This window comes from Manis pentadactyla, chromosome 10 (genome assembly GCF_030020395.1).
Source record: "Manis pentadactyla isolate mManPen7 chromosome 10, mManPen7.hap1, whole genome shotgun sequence".
Classification (NCBI taxonomy): Eukaryota; Metazoa; Chordata; class Mammalia; order Pholidota; family Manidae; genus Manis; species Manis pentadactyla.
In genome coordinates, this window is record NC_080028.1 from 117,238,277 (window position 1) to 117,260,382 (window position 22,106).

The 22,106-nt window shown below is 34.2% G+C and overlaps 1 protein-coding gene across 1 annotated transcript in view; it reads left to right on the plus strand.

Moving 5' to 3' along the window:
* Positions 1 to 22,106, plus strand: part of LRRIQ1 (leucine rich repeats and IQ motif containing 1) — a 163,940-nt gene that overhangs the window by 77,573 nt on the left and 64,261 nt on the right. The window contains 4 exon segments of the mRNA XM_036890021.2: positions 10,030 to 10,116; positions 10,772 to 10,893; positions 11,422 to 11,517; positions 11,774 to 11,856. Coding sequence (XP_036745916.2) covers positions 10,030 to 10,116; positions 10,772 to 10,893; positions 11,422 to 11,517; positions 11,774 to 11,856 — 388 coding nt within the window.

A 22,106-nucleotide genomic window follows, 5' to 3' on the forward strand; every position in this document is an offset into this window, starting at 1 on the left:
TTTAATCATCTAGTGAATTCTTCATTTCAGTTATTCCATTTTTTAGTTCTAGAATTGATTCTACTTGATTGTTTATTATAAATTCTAGTTGCATGTTGAAGTTTTCTATCATTTCCTGTATTGTCTTGAATATACTAAGCATGGTATTCTCAAAACTTTCTCAGTTAATTACAACCTCTGGATATCTTATGTTTATTTCTGTTGACTGTCTATCTCTTGATTTTGAGTCAGTTTATCTTTTTTAGTGTTTATTCTTTAAGTATCAGACTATCTGTAAAAATTGTAAGTAAAGACCATGGTAGGTGTAGCAAGTACATATTATACTAATAGAGATCTTTTTGAGGCTTATTTTCAAGCTTTGCTAGGGCTGGTCTGTATCTGGTTTCTGTTCAGGTACAGCAAATATATTGTCTGAACTGAAAGTGGGATATTTATCAGGTTACCTTCACCTTGTTTGTCCCTGAATTCTAATCCCTTTTTCCCACAACATCAAGTGATTGAAAAAATTTCCTCCGAGTTTTCAGCACCTCAGACTTTGCTACTGCATCTTGATTTGGTGTCTCTCCTAGACATGTACTACTTGGCATTGGCAAACATGTGAAGGGAAATTTTATACATAACTTGGAGCTTACATTTCTGTGGTTTTTCCTCCCAGGGATCTTGGTCCTCAAACCTAAGTGCCCTGGCATCTCTGTACCTCAAACTCTGTCTCTTCATACCAGTGAAACTGCTGCAAGTGGGCCTCAGATTTCTCCTTGGCTTCTCTTTCCTGTTAAAAAAATTGGGAACTTCACTGATAGAAAATGTGGAGGTAGATAAAGGATTTGCATGAGCATGAGACTCTGCTCTCTGGGACCTCAGTTCTTTAAATCCTGACTACTTTGGTTGCTCTTGAATGCCTTCAGCTCCTTTTTTATTCCACTATTTGTACATGTTTTCTGGAGGGATACTTATTCTAACTAAAGCTATATAATAATTAAATGGCCAGAATGAAATGTTTAGAAATGAATATGTCAAGTAAATGATGAACTTTAATGTTCCAGGCATTGTTCTCACCACAGTGGCCAAAAGAGAAAAGATCCCTCACCTCCCAGAGCTTACATTTAATACATATATAATAGTATGAATATTATTTAAAATAATATATAAGCATTTATGTGAATATATAATAAACATAAATATTCAGAATACTCTAAGACACTGAAAATCACTATGAAAATAAGGAAGCATAGAATCTGACTGGATGATCAGGGAAGACTTGCATAAGGTGTAATAGTCTAAGATGGGAAAATAACTGAAGGACCAGCCATGGAGTCATACTGCTGTAGGCTACGGGTAAGACAGCCATGGACGCTTTGAACAAGGAGTGCCCTTAGAATATATGAAAGGAGCAGAACATTTGCAATAGGCAAAGCGGAGTAGCAGTAGAGAAAAATCAGAGGTAGGGAAGAAACAGAAAAATGGCCAGGGATCAGTCCACATAAAGCCTAGGACATCACGTCAAGAACTTTGGATTTTATTTCAAATGTGGTAGAAAATTATGATTGGGTTTTGAGTAAGGGAGTTAAATGTTATTTGTTTTAAATGGATGCCTTTGTTTGAAATGCAGAGACTAGTGTAGGGGAGCTACGAATTAAAGCTAAGTATGACTTAAGTAGGTATTGTTAACTTTGCCTTCCTTTGACATTTTTTTACCATTTTTCATTGCCACCACTTTATTTTGAAATCATACAGTTTTGGGTGACTTAATCAAATTACCAGAGGGTCCATGTCTTTTTTCATTTCTCTGTCTTTCCTGTGGGTAAGTGCAAGAATTATCTAACCACGACTTCCCTTTTATGACTAAATTAGGTAAAAAAAAAAGTCGCCTTTGGATTAAATCTGTACTTCTCTTTTTAAAATGAAGCCCAACATAGACATCTACCATCTATTTAAACTTATTTGTCCCTTCCAGCCAACAAATACCGAATGTTTACAATATGGAAGGCACCATGCTTGGTGCTGGGATAGGTACATAAGCATATATAACGTGACCCAAATTTTAGGGGATGTAAGGAATATACTTGGATATTTCCAGTGCATTGCAATTGCTATAAAAGAATAAATACAAAATTGTCTTAATAAATGACCCTTGATCAAAAAGCCTGGATCCAATCTGCCATGAAATTTTTATATTCATATATGCGATCTCTGAAGTGTGATTGCAGTTAACAAATGGTTAACCAAAAGGACACTAATAACCAAGAGTCAATTTGTTTTAGTTCTTTTAAGCATAGATTGCCTTAATTTTTTAAATGTAAGAAATTGTCAAGGATCTTGAATTTTAACCTACATGCAGTCCAATAAGTTAAGTTTTCATGGATACTGGCAGAGGAAATGAGACATTTATCGCTTGTCACATCAGGCATCAGGAGCTTCTTATTCATGTCAGTGCCCCTTTGCCCCCAAGTTCTGCAGGTAGGAATCCAAAGACTTCCTCCCTAAGAATACTGAGCCTAGCACACTTCATACTTTATAAAGGGCAGCTAGCATCCCTGCCCATCTTATGCTCCAGAGGAAATCATTATAGTTAATATATAGACAGTGGATTCTGCCTTCTGTCCTGGAGGGAAATAATAAAAGACTATCTCTATCCTCCAAGTCTTTTAGCTATAGTAACATCTTTGAAAAGATAGTCCAAAACAAATGTTGTCCTAAGTCATGCAGAAATGTTGGAGACCTAGAAAAATTGTCTCCCAACGATATCTACATGACAAAATTTCCCATAAGCACCCATTCCTGTGGCCACTCTCAATAATCTGACGGGCTAGAATTAAATCCATTAGGTTATCCTCATACGATGCATTTAATTAAGGTTCCTATCAATAGCCCAGCTCTTCTCTTTCAGTTTCTGTATTGACCCTCTCGTTAGATTTGAGGCTTTAATTTAGGTACAGCTGGAAGTACTGGCTATTACACAGACTCCTTCCTAGACCTCAAGGAGGAGGTTTATGGCAATTCTGCCGTCTAAAACAACCCTGGCCAGTGAGTTGATGCTGGCTTGAATTCTTTCCAGGGCCATAGTAGTGTTAACTTAAACATTGGAAGGTGTCCACTAGGACACCTTCAGATGGCATGTGTCCACCCCATGGTGTGACTGGGAATAGGGGGTGGTGGGGGATCATGCAGAGGTGTTTTACTTGGGAGGTACAGGATCTGGGGCCACCCCTGCAGTCTACAAAGACTTCTCAGTAAAGTTAAGGAAAATGGCCTTCACGCTATGGTCACAGCCTCCTGGAATGGGATGACAGACCCAGCAGTAAGTTAAATTTAAGGTGCTGGCAACAGTTTGGGAGGGGACTACAGAGGCATTCTTCTTGTGGAGAAAGGCATCAAGGGTAGTTCTGAAGGACAAAAAGATCATTAATGTCTCTCCCTTCTTTGTGCCTTGCAGAACCTAAGGTGTTCCTTTCAAAGGGACTGGGTGGTTCTTCTCCATTTACCTCCTCAGAATTATAGCATCCATTTCAGTAGCTATAACTTCACTTTTTTTTTTCCTAACCATTTGCTGTTCACACCTAGACCTTCCCCATCTGGAAGGGTCCAGAATAAGAGGAACAAGTGCATTTTTATAAAGCTTAATGAGGATTAAGTTTGCATAATCTAAGCCCCCTTTGGTCAGGCTGTACCGTGAGAAGTATATCTCCCACTTTTTCATGTAAAGCCAAGATGCCCCTGGGGCCACAATGCCTCTTCTTTTTGACAAGTAAGGCTTTGGGAGACCTTCATACCTTGTTAGTCATTGAATCTACGTTGTTCCACCCCAAACTGGGAACATCAGGCCAGAGAGTTGCAAGGCCTCCACGGGCCAGTCATTATTTCTAAAATAGTCCAACAGAAAGCATACAGCTACTTTTCATAGGAATATACCTGGAGCTGTGTCAGAAAGGCCACAAATCTAAAACCACAAGAATGCCTCCAGGTGGAGACCAGAGACTCCAACTGGGAAAATTATCAGTCACAGAGACTTGAATCGTCTTTTCTACTGAAGGGATCTGGTAAGATGCAGGACCTCTTTCTGTAGTGAAAGGTTGAAGAGAAGTAGTTTTTCCTTGGCTACTGGAGAGACTCTGAGCACTGTACATTGTCCCACATAGTCCCAATAAACTACTCGACTAACAGGCCTTAGAATGCAGACCCCAGGATTTTGTTCAGACTTATCAGCCAGTGTCTGCTAACAGAGGTGTGGTAACACTCACCATAATCAGGACTGTTCAAACTAAGGCTTTTAAAAAAAAATTGAGATATAATTCACATACCATTTTGACTTGACAACCAACAGGATATCATCAATATAGTGAAAGCTTTGAACATCAAAGGGTGGAGGTGCTTGTACTAAATCCTGACCCACTGGTTTTTCCACAGGGGTCAAATTACAAGAGAGTTTGTCACACTAGCACTTCTCTACCTGCATCTCCTCCTCTGTTGGGATAATCCCCTCTGGCATTAAGGAATGGAAAAGTAACACATGCAACACAGCAATTTCTACTCTACATTTAACCATAGACGCAACACCACCAGTGCATTGAATTGGCCTAAATGATCCCACTCACAATATAACTTTAGCTCCTTCCTCCACCAGGAAGAGTGTCCAAACCCCATCAGTTAAGTCAGTGTGCCCCCTATCCCATGAGTCTGGGTAGTGTAATGCCCTCTAACATGGGGTGAAAAACTGTCTGTCTTCCCAGGCTGTTAGCTATACAAAAATCCTTGAAAAGATAGTGTAGGAAAAAAGCTGTCACAAAACATGCAGAAATTTGGGAGACCCATGGAGAACTGTCTCCCAACATGAAGCTCCTACTGTATGCTACTCGTGATAAACCTCTGAACAGTGAGGTATAAGACATTTTCTTAGTCCTTGAGTCCTCAGTGCACGGTGGATAGCTTTTTTAAAAGAATTATTTTAGCAGAAATTTTAATGAGCCTAGGTCTCAATCTCCTTTGAGGGGAATTTTTGCTACTTTGTCATAAAATATCTATGGTAACATAATGAATATATAAAATAACAGGTGTGTCTAGTCTAATGTGGCATAGTGATCTACACTGGCACTTTCATTTCTCACCGTTTAAATCATAAAGTATATAGTTAATATTTTATTTGTTAACTTCATTTAATAGAGTTTATTTTCTCTTGTACTTACACTGTTGAGAAGCCAACATGTAAAGAACCAATAAAGGTCTTTAAATTTAATCCGGTTAGGAGTCTCTAAACCCAGAGAAGATGAGGAAAGCTAATACACCATATCATAAACACAGAAAACCACAACAGGCGAAGTTGTATTTGTTTTTTGCCTAAGATCAAAGTCATATTCAGTAAGTTTGCAGGTGTAATTTTTGAGAAGAAGACAAAATGTATTAAGCTGGGCAACTTTCAGCTGTGGAGTTCATTTGGTCCTTATCTCAAATTAACTTCACAGAGTGCTTAACTTACTACACTTAACATACTACAGTACATCGTGGTAAAATAAACAAACAAAAACTAAGGTATAGGCAAAGGAAAAACTTAGAGCAAAGTGGTATCTTTGGTTGAGTGAAAAGAGGCAGGCACAGCATGTAACAACAATATGAGCAGCCATGCTTTTGAATTGAGGAGAGACAGGGGTTTAGAAAGCAAGATTTGAGATTTTTAATGGGCCAGCTTTCCAAAGTGTAAGAATTCTGAGATGCTACATAACTTATCAAGAAGTGTTAGAATTAATCTGGGGTTAGCAAGAGGCAACCTGAGCAGAAGAGGAAGAAAAGTGTTAGGGCAGGGTTCGGGGAGAGAAGGGAGTAGGAGAAAGATCAAGTCATAGGTTTTAGAATTTCTAGGACATGCTCAACTCTTAATTTGTGGCTCAGGGAATGTCTGATCCTCTTCTCAAGTGTCAAATGAAAGGATTACATGGAAAATTTTGCATATACATATGCCAGTAAACGGGATTGTTATTTGCAGCTCCTCTTTCAGATAGCCTTATTTTACATTCTCTCAGAGTTTGATTATAGAATAACTTATTTCTTTTCAGATCAGAAGCCAAATATATGTATAACTTATCAAATGTCCAATTCTGAATACAGAGTTACAAATTAACTAACTTAAAATTCAATTTTAATATATTAGTAAATTTGATAAGTCTAATAACCAGAAAGCTTTCCAGATCCTCAGTTGTAAGTTAAAGAATATCTAAACAGAAGGTTTTCTTAAGCAATAACTAAAATTTGTATAAATATCCAGTGATAAGCATGATATATTAATATACATTTTTAAAACAGTAGTATATTTATAATCTTGGCCAGTTCCTCCTGACATTTTAAGATTTTCTTTTCCCTCAGCATACTAGGTACTGCCAGATATATTTGATATTAATGTACTGAACTCATAAATCCATAGTCTTGGTAACAATTTTTGGTTGTGATTATATAATTACGAAAAGTATCTTTAGCATTTTATATTAACCATCTGTTTATGCTTCTAGAACTTTCTAAGACAGTGTTTAAATAATTGTTCTGGAATCTCACAAAGTTTGTGAACTTCAATTAAAACCAAGAAAAGCTATTTTCAAAGTTTTCTGTAATTTTAGATAGCCAATCAAAGCCCTAAACTTTTTTCCAAGATTTCTTATAGCTTTGCCAAGTAAGAGACCACAATCAACATCTACATGATATGGCAAATCACAGTGCTTTGTGGGACCTTTCCTGCTGCAGCAAGAAAATAGCTGGAGTCCCAGAGAATATAAAAAGGAGGCCTTCTGGCAGGTGTTTAAGAAAAAAAAGTTATCTTAATAGCAGTGCATGAATCAGACTCCTTGCCTGGCAATACTGGTCCACCTACTCCTCAGGTGGCACATTACCTTTCTTATTTTTTTCTTCCAAATTTTTTATTGTAGTTAGATACACATAAAATAAAATGTACCATCTTGACCATTTTTAAGTGTGCATTCAGTGGTATTAAATGCATTAATAAAGTTGTGTTACCATCACCACCATCTATGTCCAGAACTCTTTTCGTCTTGTTAAAATGAAACTATATACCTGTTAAATAGTAACTCCCTGTTCTTCCTTAGTATCCTAAGGTTATAGCAGCCTAATTTTAATAGCCTCCCAAAGCTTTGCTTCTTTATAGCTCCATCTCCACCCTTTCACTTGTTCATTCATAAAATTACATCTTTGTACACTATGTGCTCAAAAATATAAACAGGTAATTCCTTTAAATGGGTTGGTGCCTTAAATTCTGTAGAAAACTAAATGTGAAGTTACAAACCAAAGTTATAATAATACTAGTTTTTTAACTAAGAATTATTTTTATTGTATTAAATTCTACATATTAAATCATGTAGAAAGCAAAAAGTAGAGTTAATTTTGTTAACAGTAATATTAGCTTGTGCAATTTCCCATGTATTTACCTTTAATGAGGTCTTTATTTCTTCATGGGGCTTCAAACTGCTGTCTAGTGTCCTTTCATTTCAACCTGCAAGATTTCCTGTAACATTTCTTTCAGGGCAGGTCTAATGGAAATGAGCTCTCTGAGCTTTGTTTGTCTGGGAATGTCATAATTTCTTCCTCAGTATTGAAGGATATAGGATTGCCAAATATGGGGTTCGTGATTGAAAAGTTTCTTTTTTTCCCCAGTATTTTGAATAAATCAGCCTACTACCTTCTGGACTTCAAAGTTTGTGATGAGTAAATCTGCTGATAATCAAATGTGACAAGGTGCATCTTGCTTGCTTCTTTTCAAGATTCTCTCTTTGTCTTTGAATTTGAAAGTTTGATCATAATGTGTCTCAGTGAGGGTCCTTTGAGTTCATCTACTTCAAGTTCACTAAGTTCATCTACTTCTTGGATGTTTATATTCAGGACTGTTATTGATTTGGGAAATTTTCAGCCATTATTTCTTTACATATTCTTTCTGCCCCTTTCTTCAGTCACTTTTCTTTCTGTTCCAATGAAAAGACTTGATAACTTTTTCATTGTCCTATATTCAAGTTCACTGACTCTTTTCTATTAGGAAGACCCCTTTAGTGAACCCCACTAGTGAATTTTAGTGACTTTTTATTTCAGTTATAGTACTTTTCAGCTCCAGAATTTCTTCTTGGCTTCTTTTTAGGTTTCCTAACTTTATCTTTATTGATATGCCCATTTTGTTCATACCTCGTTTTCTCTTTTCATTAGCATTTTGAGCATTTTAAAACAATTATTTTAAAGTCTTTGCCTAGTAAATCTGTCATGAGGCCTTTTTCTGGTATAGTTTTAGTTAATTTGTTTTTCCTTTGAATGGGCTATAAACATTCCTGTTTCTTTGTTTGCCTTGTGATTTTTTAAATTTAAAACTGGACATTAAATTGAATAATGTGGCAACTCTGAGAATCAGATTCTTTCTCTTCTCTGGGGTTTGCTGGGGTTTTTGTTGTTGTTGTTGTTTTATTGTTTTTGTTTTGATCGTTGTAGGCTGTCTCTGTGTTAAGGATCAAACTTGTAAAGTTACGAACCGAAGATGTTCTTAGGTCTTTTTAATTTCCAAGAGTTCCAAACAGATACATCACTCTTGCCAGCATAATGGCTGTCTAGGTTGGGAGACAGGTTCATGGTACTTACAACTCTGCTATCTTTCCAGAATCCTCTGGTACATTGCCTTTTGTGATGTTGTCTTCACATCTTCTCTTCAGTTTCACAGGTTTCACCAGAGTAAGAATACTAATTTGATGATAGCTGTTATGCTGTGGGCCTTGATCTTTCCTGGGATATATCTAGATTTTCCTTTACTTGTCATACAAAAGAAAGAAATAAAAAATCTGAGCCCTGAATACTGTTTGCAGTTTTGCATCAAATAGCATTTTTAAAATGAGATATATAACTGTATATATAACTGTAATATATTTTAATAATCCTTGCCTAGAAGGAATTTAAAAATGTACCTAACAACTAAGTAGGGGTGTCCTATGTATATAGATATTCAAATAATGTGAATTTTATTAGGTATCCTAAGACTAAATGTTGTAAGTAAAAGTCTGTCATTGAAACTGCTAGCCTGTAGTCAGGAATCTATTATCTTGCCTTCCCAAAGGTCTTTCAAGAGATAGTCAAGAAACACTGAAATTCTATAAATGGAAAGTTTCATTTATGTCTCCTCTGAGTACCAAATTTCTATTTTTTAAATCATAAATGTTTGATCAATTTAGAAATGTTTAAAAAACAATTCACTGGTAGCCTAATCACACTTTTTTCTTAAATATTCAAAAACATTACAGAACAACATAATTTTATTCTAAGCCATATTATATAATCCAAGGAAATAAAATTTAGATAAATATATCCTAAATTATACAAAGCTAGCATAAGTAGTATAGTTCCATTAAAGAAATACAAAAAAAATTTAGAAATTTCATATGTGGAATAAAGATTTATGATGAAGAGTAAGGCAAAGAGATCATTTCAGAATTTAAATTTATATTTTTATTATCCAAACACTTGAATTATAGAATATAATATCAGGAACCATGTTTCTTATATTGCTATTATATTCATTTTTCCATCTATCCAGAAAATTTGTGAAATTTTGAGAAACTATCAAGTAAAAACTATCTTTACAATGTTTTTAGAAAATTGATACTAATATGTTGAAATACTATACATTTTCACTAATGAGGTTTGATGGAAAATACTATAATTTGCATTATAAAGAGCTAAAAGATTATTTCCCCTAGCTACATAGAGAATTGGCTGAGTCATAGTTACCCAACAGTTTTAAATACACTAAACAATCTACACCTCTTATTTTTTAGAGCACTGGAGTTCTCACTTTATCCCATTTGTGGATGAAAATTCTTAATACATTTCTTAGAATGTTTTTGTTGAACAGATGCATGATATCTCACAATAGCAAGTAGCAAATTTTCCTGTAAATAAAAATTCTGTTATACTTTCTTAAAATTTGTAATATATTAGACAATTTAAAAGACTGTAAAAGTTTTACAAACTGTGTATATTAATGTTATTATTTGTGCATTTGTGCAGGCTGCCTTAGAGAAAGAATGGTTAGCTTTAGATCCCGCCCACTTCCCTTCACAAACACTCCTCCCAACCCAGCTGCACCGGCCAAAGGTAACATGTCATGGAAATCTCTTAGTGCTCCATCTTTTCTTGTTTCTTAAAGTTATGCTATGCTGCAGTGATTAATAATACAATTTATTGACTTGAAAAACACAATTACTTTTAGAAGCCTCTGACTTCCTCCTCATCCCCAGATGTAATTTTTCACATAGCTTTTCTTTCATTTGCTCCTAATTTTTTCTTTATTTTGGATTTCTTTCAACACTTTATTTCACAGTAGCAAAAAAAAAAAAACATGATATGCTTCAGCTGTGTATTTGGCAGTAGACTAAAATCACTAGTTGACGGTACTTTAAAAATACAAAAATATGCGTTCAGAGGGCAACAGCTGAAGATTCTCAGTCAGAGGTCAATAGACTGTTATTTATATGATAATCTTTGAAGATTTTTGTTTTCTGAGATTTGTTAAGACCTTTGCAGTTAATCATTTTCTATATGCAAACTATATCAAAAAGCATATTCTTTACCACTACAACAATGGACATTTATATAGGTACTCTATAAATTTCATTATAATATAATTTTCAATTTTTATATAAGTTTCCCTTAGAAGGCTACTTGGCAATATGCATGTAAAGTAATACAATATGAATGCTAAAATGTTTCAGTTTATTTTATACCATGTACATTTTTTTTTCCTGATAAGTTCTCTGGAACCTTAAAATACGATGATATTTCACTTAACTTACCAAGTCATCCAGCTCAAGCATGGCTATGTAATGAGAAAGAAAATGTATTTTCATCGGAACACACACAATGTAATAGCAGGTAAGCTAACTTACTTTTTTAGAGGAACAACCCGTGAATGGCAAGAAGATCACACTCCTTACAAAAGTAGTAAAATGGTGAAAATAAGTGTGAATATACTTGTTTCAGAGATGGAAGAACATTTAGTGTTAAAAATGTAATGATTTTATGGAGTTTTCAGGGTAGGAAAACTGTGTGAGGTATGTTCACTTAAAGTAACTACAAAACTTAAGTGTCAGTGAAATAATGTAATGAATTTTTGTAAACAAGTAGACTTTTAAATACCATTATATAGGTGGAGATAAGGATTAGAATAAAAATTCCAGTGCTGCATTTCTTTCAGCAAAGGGATTGAAATATGCTTCAAGTAATTGAAATGTAAACATTTTAAATTAATGGCAGACTTTTATTACTTTTCAAGATAAAGTTTTTCTGTAACTTAAATGGATTTTATTTCCAAGTTTGAGGCAATATAAACAGCTTGTAGTTTTAAAAAGTACTGATATTCTTGGTTTGATTCAGTTCAGTGATTTTTTTCCCTATTACCAGATCAGAAGATAGAGCTTTATTCTGGACACCTGAATCAAAGACCAACAGAAAGAGTTTGCTAAAATCTGAAAAAGAAGAAAAAATTTCAGAGGAATGGTATGTGATCTATTTTATACTAAAAAATTAAGGAATTGGGAGACATTTAAATGTCCAAAGCAGATATTTTTCAAGATTTCCAAAATACCCTTATTAGTTTTTAAGAAACTATATATCTATTAAATTACAGATTCTTAATGGGAATCCTAATTCGTTTTAATATAATATAATTCAGATATGTATGTTGATACATACAGACATATATACATATGGTCTTGATATTTGTTTTGCTTTAATAAATTTAATCTTTTAATAGGGGGTTTAAGGATATTTCTACTGCTCAGCAAATGCTGAAGAGAGCACAGAAAATGAAATCAAAGAAATTAAGGAAAAAATTAGGTGGGTAATCAATGTTCTTTGAATAACTATGTGTCGTGTCTGATATTGAAGATAAGTTATTTAAAAATATTTTACCAAATTATGTGTAATAAGAACAGAAATGAAATGTATAGATATGAGTATGTCTAGGTAATAATTTAAAAAAAAAGAAAACGTAGAGAAAATTATGTTTTTACAGTAAATGATTTGTTATGCCTTTAAATGCTACTGTTACATTTCCCCTGTTTCTTACGTACTTTGCTATGGATTATTCTATCTATTGTGCACTGAGAATTATGCTGTAATTTGTTTCTAAGCTGCTTCATTTTAGCAAATGTTGATTCTAAAGAGCATCTGCTTATTGGGCTTATTCCTTTGTGTGTTTTTAAATTGCTTGATTATTCGATAAGCTGTATAAATTCATCAATTCTATGAATATTAGCTATGAACACTTCACAATTCGACACTTTGGAAGAGGAACACAATTATATCTTTATGATCATGCAGAACTTGTGAAATGTTCAAAAGTATCCTTTCCTCTATCCCGCTTGCCAGGCTATTTTTCAGATCGTTTGTCTTTCTTTGGACACCTCTAATCATTTTAGTATAATTACCTACTATGTGGAGTAGTTTATAGGGGCCAGAGCAAGAAACAGCAGGATATTGTGACTTTTTACTTATATTAAAACTATTTAAATTTATTTGGATATTGCATACAAAATTGCATGTACTTGTAACTTTATAAATACTTATTAACAGACTTAGAGGCTTAACAAAAGTAATATGACTTTTTTAAAACCATTGTGAGTTTTTCTTATATCAATGAAGTTTTTCCATAAAAGTACCATTATTCTTGAGAAAAGCAAAGAACCTATATTTATCTGTAGATCTAGTTTATGTAAGCACACAAAGCAGCATTCACAAGATTAACTTTTACCTTTATAATTTTTTCTATTTATTATTTTAACCATTAGTTCAATAGTAGAATTTTATGAAATATACATAACACATATTAACATATATAAAACATTATATTTGTGTATATTTAATTCTATAAAATAAAAATAACAAAATACTGTTGGTTTCCAAGAAATAACTGGTATTTCTTGGCACTGCCCTTACTAGCATTTGATATATTTAACTGATGATTTGTTTTTATATTCACAAATGTTCAACCTTCCTTTTTTAGTGTTAGAGTAGTGATATCTTAATTTTATCTTTTATCTTTTTGAGATAACTAATATTTTTAATTGTGTACTGAAAGTTTGTCAGCTTTAAACTACTGAAATTTTAAGCATTTTTAAAGAAAGTGTAAATATATAGCTCCATTTGTCAACTTGCTTTTGTGCCTTCTGCACTCTTGTGTTGGAAACTCTTACTAAGTTCATCAGCACTCAACTGAACACTGCGTAGTGGTAACCCTGGGAAATTGTAAACTTGAAACCCTTAATAATAGAATCTCTTTCAGTCCTGGGGAAGTGAAATCCAGTACAGTAAGCCAGAGTAGTTTCATAAACTTTTTTATTGCTTTGATGTATATTTCTACTTGTCTTCAACAGAATCAACAAACATTCTATAAATAACCTTTTTGAGAATAATGTAACATTCTGAAACTCCTGGGACAAGTTCAAAGATCAGAAGTGGTTTAAAAACTGATTCAGCCAATATTCAACAAATAATTATTGCTTATTTATATTCAAGATCTTTAAAAATAGATACTTAGAGTGTTTACAATAGTCCCTGATAATGAAGGACAAGTTTATCTTGTTAGACTCTTTCTTTCTATTTGTTTGAGGGATTTTTATTTAGATTGAGTAAATTTTCAATAGAGCAGCATAAATAATATATTTTAACAAACGTTTCAATAAGATTTATATGCTCATAAATAAAAAAAATCATTGTTTTAATTGCCAAAAATTAAACGTAATTATTATAATCAGGCAAAAATTAAACCTCATTTTATCTGACACAAGGGGGCATGGTAGGGTAACAAATGAAAAAGTACAACCATCTACCCAAGTTAACCACCACTCGTTAAATTTAACATTTTGACAGTGGTCATTAAACATGACCAGTTAGGTAAAAATCCAAAACTACAATTGTATAATTTTTTTATAGGGATCGTTACTCTAGTTACATATTTATAAACCAAATTATGTTCTTGTTACTAAGGTTTTGTATCTCTGTTAAGCTTTTGTTTTATAAAAATGCTATTAGATTGATGGAATAAAAGCAATTTTTCTTTAAAATTTGAATTCTGAAGTGTAAAACTTAATGATGACCTTTAAATCCTCCCCACTATTTTTCTCTACTCCCCTTCACCACAGATACACTAAATAGAAATATTCAAGGTAAGATTAAGGATGAAAATCAGTGGGATTCTCTCCAATTATGATACTTTAATCTTCTACTAGGTTGATGATATAGCAATGTTACTTTGTATCTGAGAGAATCACTTAAGACTCTGTACCTTGGGTCTTTCTTCTTACAAAAATGAGTTTTCTAGAACTTTTCCAGTTTTATAATTTAATCAACCTGTGATATGCTATTAACTTATATGAATCTGCCTACAATAATGGCCACAATTTTAAACATTACTAATAAATGAAAATGATGTATTGAATATTTAAATTCTGTTAAACATTTTAAAATTTACTAATTTTCAAATATGCATTAATATTCAATATCAGTATCTATCCATATCTGGCTGTTTTAACATGGACAACTTTACAACTTGAAATTTTCAAGCCACCAGAGGGCAACGTTGTCCATAAAACTGCTGGAAACTTACCACTGTGGGTGTAGGATGGGGTGACACAAAATAGAAACAATTAAATGGAGGCAATAATATGCTACAGTCTAACAAAGCAGTAATCCTCAAGAAGTGGGGATAAATGCAAGGCATATGGAAGCTTTAATTCAAATTTCTGCCATGAAAAACCTTAGAGCAAGTTGCTTAATAGCAAGTACTTAATAAAATTTCATGTTTGTAACTGTACATATATTTACGAGCCAAGGGATATGAATCAATAATATTTAAGATGAGAATGAAAATAGGGCAAAAGGCCGGGGGGGTGTCAATTATTTAAAGAAAGTTGCAGAAAGAGGAAGAATACCACTGAGGCTGAAGAAGCAAGAGCCTGAGGAAAGATTCAGCGTGGACAGCCAGTAGGGGAGGCTCAGTACTGACGACTTCTACTGGGGTAAATGAGGCCACCTGCTTGAAACAAAAGAGACAGGAGGCGTGGTGTGGGGGCGGGAAGAGGAATTGATTGGAAGGCACAGGTTGGAATCTGAAATTGTGAGGCGTTACCATGACTTACTCAGTTTGGGTTTGGGTTCTGATTTTGTTGTTACTAGTAAGTTATTGCAGTTTCCCTCATGACGGACATAAGCATGAACTAGTATTGACTGGTCTTGTTTTTGTGGGTTTTTATTTGTTTGTCTTTTCACTTTTACTGTTGCCTTATACACAGATGTAATTTCAGAATTTGATGATCTGCATTGGAATTTAGCAGATACTCCAGGAAGGTTAGGTTTAGTACTGCAGCGAAGAACGGCATGTGCAAGGTGACAGTTGCTGGTTTATTGTAAACATGAAAGTCAATAACCTTCAGGCAGTCAACATGATTGGTAGCAAGACTGACATGAGCCAGTTGAGAAAAGACAGTGAGTGGTTTTGGTGTGCAGCACTCCTCAGAGAGGATGAAGTCTGTGAATAGGGATTTTGGTGCAGAGCAGATGGTCAGAAGTTTAAGGGCTAAGAATATAAGGATGAAGATATAATGTGGTTTCCGAACATTTATCACATTTATGCATATCAAATTTCAAATTTTAATGTCAGAGAAAAGGAAAACCGCAATGAAGCAAACAGTTCATTCAGCTACAAAGTCTGAGTCACAGCCAGGGGTGAGGACCAGATTGCAGCTGTTCTTAGCATTTACAGGAGTGTCAAGTATATGTCAAGCATTCAATACATATTTGTTGATTTCATTCCAATGAAGAGAATAGTTTGAAACTGTGTTGGTAACATTTAGTTATAGCCGAGAATTAACCAGGTAGAAACTAAGAAAGCCTAGCTTTTTAATATTATTTAAGCAGTTCAAGGACTATAGCAAAGAGGTCAGGTTGCAAATCAGGTAGGTAACTAAGGAATGTTAAGGGGTAAGGATCAAAGGGAATAGTGTAGACAAATCTGTGGCAAAATGAAGTTTATCAATGATTTGTTTACCTCAGTGATGTCTCAAAAGAATTTATAAGAATTCTGATCAAACGTTACTTTGTTGTGCTCTTCCAACAAAACAATAATAAAACCCGCTTGAATAGTAAAATCCTTGACGGCCAAGAGTCTAACTTGCTCTGCACTGAATTTTCAGAATCTAGTACCATGCCTGGCATATGGTGCATGTTCAATAACCAACTGAGTCAGCAATAAGTCAGATATATTTGACAATGGGTATGTGTTGACTAGGTATGTGTATTATAGTCATTTAAATATATGTTTATATTAGGGAAGACAAATTTAAATCAGTAAATAATACTCCTTACAAGATGAATGATAGCTAGTCATTCAACCTTAACATGGAACTTATTTCAGAGTACTTCTGTACTTGGCACATAGAGAAAATGGATAGTAACCAGATTTTTAAGTAGGAAATTATCAAGAATAAAATAAAGCAGTGAGTTAATATTAGATTTATGAAAACTGAAGAGAGATAACACAGGGGTTGATATAAGTTTAAGGATATTCTAATGCCTAAATAAAACTGTTATTTAAATGAGATAATGGGTATAAATTGTAAAGTACAGAACCATATGCACATTAGAAATTCAGCTTACTTTTGGGTTTCTTTACTTTGAAAACATGTTTAAAACCTATTTTCAAATATTCAAAAACAGCATTACATACCTGCCATTGATGAGCTCAGAGAAGTAGATTTAAATGTACAAAACTGACTTTATAATGCAAGATAAAGGTGTCACAAGCTATACTTTTTTACAGTGTTTTTTACCTCTTGGTCTTCTTACTTGTGTGTTTTTTGAGAATAAGAATAGTGTTTTATTTGCAGTGGTATTTCCAGGGACTACAAAAATCAAGAGTTACTTTTCCTATCTAAAATTAATATGTTTCTTGCTTCTTATCATTATCCCTTTGCAATTGAATTAGTTTTTAATCAATTTAAAATTGTGCATTCAGAATGTTTTGAAGTAAAAGGATATTAAAAATTTAGCACTCTATGTGCTCTTGGTGAATAAAATTATTTTATTGAGTAAATTGAGTTAGACAACTCAATAATAGTATGAGGGAAGGGCTATTTTTAGTCATTTTTACATACTAAGAAATTAAGTCAGAGAGATATTGCTGTTTTCTCAAGGGGGTGCCAAAGAATTTATAAATGATCCATAGCTTTTATTCCATGTGCTATATTAAATAAAATGAAGCTAATTATGGGCCTATCAATCTACTTCTTAAATACTCCCACCTTATTCTATAAAAGATTTGGGAGCTTTTCCAAGAATATAATTAAGTTGGAAATGTTTATATTGTAATTATATGTTTATTATTAACTGCCAATTGTTGAGAGCCTACATCTATGTAGGTATGAGTCTTGCTTTACACACACATTACCTCATTAATTCAGCCAGTAATACTTCAAAGTCAATATTGTTTCTATCAGACAGAGGAGGAGGCAGAGGGTAAGAGCAATTTGTCCAGAACCACACAACTAGTAAAAGTTGGAGCTTGACCCTATCCCGGGTCTATTATAATATTTGAATAGAAATAGAAGACGAGCAGGAGACTGTAGAAGGATCAGCAGGTTGTAAGGTATCATACGAAATGCAGGCACATTAAAACCTGTCTTCCCTGACTTCCCTTCCCTTTCCTTCCCTTCCCTCCTTTTGACATGTCAATGAGCTTTTTGTAAATAATATGTAATACTTATTCTACTAAACATATATAAACAGAATAATTTAAAAACTATTCTTATTGCCAATTCATATTGAATTCATTTAGAAGCACCTAACACTTGTAATATCTTTGGCTACATACAGTTATGAGATATGCCCAAATATTGACCAATATTTTCCCTAATCTTGAGAAATACAATCTTTGTGAAACATGTGAATCATGCTTAATAAGGATAAAATTATTACTAGAAGATTAATGGAAATTTCACTTTCCTCATGCTTGCGAATAACTGCAATACTGTTCTGCTTTTCTAATTCACATTGTAAAAAACATGCGACCTTAGCATTTAATTAAAATATGTAATATGGGCTTTATGATACTTAAAAGCCTGTTTTTCCATTTAGCATATTTAATTCTGTTGCATCATGTATTAAAAAAAACTGGTATAATCTCTTTTTGCAAGATGATGCAAAATATTAAGAAAATATACGCTGCCCTGAATTAATGGTTTTATGTTAACCTACACTAAATGCCTAACTCCCCATTCTTTACTCTACTCCCTGTTACATCATTCTTTTCTTTTTTTAAAAATTTTATTATCATTAATATACAATCACACGAGCAACATTGTGGTTACTAGATTCCCCCCATTATCAAGTCCCCACCACATACCCCATTACAGTCACTCCATCAGCGTAGTAAGATGCTACAGAGTCAGTACTTGTTTTCTCTGTGCTGTACAGCCTTCCCCGTGCCGCCCCCCCCATGTTATGTGTGCTAATCGTAATGCTCCTTATTCCCCTTCTCCCTCCCTTCCCACCCAATCTCTCCAGTCCCTTTCCCTTTGGTAACTGTTAGTCCATTCTCGGGTTCTGTGAGTCTGCTGCTGTTTTGTTTCTTCAGTTTTTGCTTTGTTCTTATGCTCACACATGAGTGAAATCATTTGGTATTTGTCTTTCTCCACTTGGCTTATTTCACTGAGCATAATACCCTCTAGCTCCATCTATATTGTTAAGCAAATGGTAGAATTTGTTTTCTTCTTATGGCTGAATAGTATTCCATTGTGTATATGTACCACATCTTCCTTATCCATTCATCTACTCATGGACACTTAGGTTGCTTCCATTTCTTGGCTATTGTAAATAGTGCTGTGATCAGCATAGGGGTACATATGTCTTTTTGAAACTGGGATCCCGCATTCTTAGGGTAAATTCCTAGGAGTGGAATTTCTGGGTCAAATAGTATTTCCATTTTTAGTTTTTTGAGGAACCTCCATACTGCTTTCCACAATGGTTGAACTAGTTTACATTCCTACCAGCAGTGTAGGAGGGTTCCCCTTTCTCCACATCCTTGCCAGCATTTGTTCTTCCCAGTCTTTTCTGGTTGGCCATCCTAACTGGTGTGAGGTGATATCTCATTGTGGTTTTAATTTGCATTTTCCTGATAATTAGTGATGTGGAGCATCTTTTCATGTGCCTGTTGACCATCTGAATTTCTTCCTTGGAGAACTGTCTGTTCATATCCTCCACCCATTTTTTAATTGGGTTATTTGCTTTTTGGATGTTGAGGCATGTGAGTTCTTTATATATTTTGGATGTTAACCCCTTGTCAGATATGTCATTTACAAATATATTCTCCCATACTGTAGGATGCCTTTTTGTTCTACTGATGGTGTCCTTTGCTGTACAGAAGTTTTTTAGCATGATATATACCATTTGTTCATTTTTTATTTTGTTTCCCATGCCCGAGGAGTGGCGTTCAAGAAGTTGCTCATGTTTATATTTAAGAGATTTTTGCCTATGTTTTCTTCTAAGAGTTTTATGGTTTCATGACTTATATTCAAGTCTTTGATCCATTTTGAGTTTACTTTTGTGTGTGGGGTTAGACAATAATCCAGTTTCATTCTCTTGAATGTAACTGTCCAGTTTTGCCAACACCACCTATTGAAGAGGCTGTCATTTCCCCATTGTATATCCATGGCTCCTTTATCATATATTAATTGACCATATATGCTTGAGTTTATATCTGGGCTGTCTACTCTAGTCTGTTCCATTGGTCTGTGGGTGTGTTCTTGTGCCAGTACCAAATTGTCTTGATTACTGTGGCTTTGTAGTAGAGCTTGAAGTCAAGCAGCATAATCCCCCATGCTTTATTCTTCCTTCTCAGGATTGCTTTGGCTATTCAGGTCTTTTGTGGTTCCATATGTATTTTAGAACTGTTTGCTCTAGTTGATTGAAAAATACTGTTGGTATTTTGATAGGGATTGCATTGAATCTGTAGATTGCTTTAGGCAGGATGGCCATTTTGACAATAATAATTATTCCTATCCATGAGCATGGGATGTGTTTACATTTATTGGTATATTTAATTTCTTTCTTGAGTGTCTTGTAGTTTTCAGAGTACAGGTCTTTCACTTCCTTGGTTAGGTTTATTCCTAGGTATTTTTTTCTTTTTGATGCAATTGTGAATGGAATTGTTTTCCTGATTTCTCTTTCCACTAGTTCATCGTTAGTGCATAGGAATGCAACAGATTTCTGTGTATTAATTTTGTATCCTGCAACATTGCTGAATTCAGATATTAGATCTAGTAATTTTGGAGTGGATTCTTTGTGTTTTTTATGTAAAATATCATGTCATCTGCAAACAGGGACAGTTTGACTTCTTCTTTACCAATCTGGATGCCTTTTATTTCCTTGTGTTGTCTGATTGCCATGGTTAGGACCTCCAGAACTATGTTGAATAAAAGTGGGGAGCGTGGGCATCCTTGTCTTGTTCCCGATCTTAAAGGAAAAGCCTTCAGCTTCTCGCTGTTAAGGATAATGTTGGCTGTGGGTTTGTCATATATGACCTTTATTATGTTGAGGTATTTGCCCTCAATACCCATTTTGTTGAGAGAGAGTTTTTATCATGAATGGTTGTTGAATTTTGTCGAATGCTTTTTCAGCAACTGTGGAGATGATCATGTGGTTTTTGTCCTTTTTGTTGATGTGGTGGATGATGTTGATGGATTTTCGAATGTTGCACCATCCTTGCATTCCTGGCATAAATCCTATTTGATCATAATGGATAACCTTTTTGATGTATTTTTGAATTTGGTTTGCTAATATTTTGTTGAGTATTTTTACATCTATGTTCATTAGGGATATTGTTATGTGATTTTATTTTTTTGTGGTGTCTTTGCCTGGTTTTGGTATTAGAGTGATGCTGGCCTCATAGAATGAGATTGGGAGTATTCCCTCCACTTGTACTTTTTGGAAAACTTTAAGAAGAATGGGTATTAGGTCTTCACTAAATGTTTGATAAAATTCAGTAGTGAAACCATCTTATCCAGGTTTGTCCTTAGGTAGTTTTTTGATTACCAATTCAATTTCCTTGCTGGTAATTGGTCTATTCAGATTTTTTGTTTCTTCCTGGGTCAGCCATGGAAGGTTGTATTTTTCTAGAAAGTTGTCCATTTCTTCTAGGTTATCCAGTTTATTAGCATATAATTTTTCATAGTATTCCCTCATAATTCTTTGTATTTCTATGGTGTCCATAATGATTTTTCTTTTTCATTTCTGATTCTTTTTATGTGTGTAGACTCTCTTTTTTTCTTGTCGAGTATGGTTAGGGTTTATCTATGTTGTTTATTTTCTCAAGGAACCAGCTCCTGCTTTCACTCATTCTTTCTGTTGTTTTATTCTTCTTGATTTTATTTATTTCTTGTCTAATCTTTATTATGTCCCTCCTTCTACTGACTTCGGGCCTCATTTGTTCTTCTTTATCTAATTTCGTTAATTGTGAGTTTAGACTGTTCATTTGGGACTGTCCTTACCTAGTTAGGCCTATATTTCACTGTACTTTCCTCTTAGCATGGCCCTCACTGCGTCCCACAAATTTTGCAGTGTTGAATTATTGTTGTCGTTTGTCTCCATATATTGCTTGATCTCTGTTTTTATTTGGTCATTGATCCATTGATTATTTAAGAGCATGTTACTAAGCCTCCATGTGTTTGTGGGCTTTTTTGTTTTCTTTGTGTTATTTATTTCTAGTTTCATACCTTTGTGATCTGACAAGCTGGTTGGTACACTTTCAATCTTTTTGAATTTACTGCAGCTCTTTTTGTGGCCTAGTATATGATCTATTCTTGAAAAGGTTCCATTTGCACTTGGAAGAATGTGTATTGTGTTGCTTTTGTATGGAGTATTCTGTAGATATCTGTTGGGTCCATCTGTTCTAATGTGTTGTTCAGTGCCTCTGTCTCCTGACTTATTTTCTGTCTGTTTGATCTGTCCTTTGGAGTGAGTGGTGTGCTGAAGTCTCCTAAAATGAATGCATTACATTCTATTTCCCCCTTTAATTCTGTTAGTATTTGTTTCAC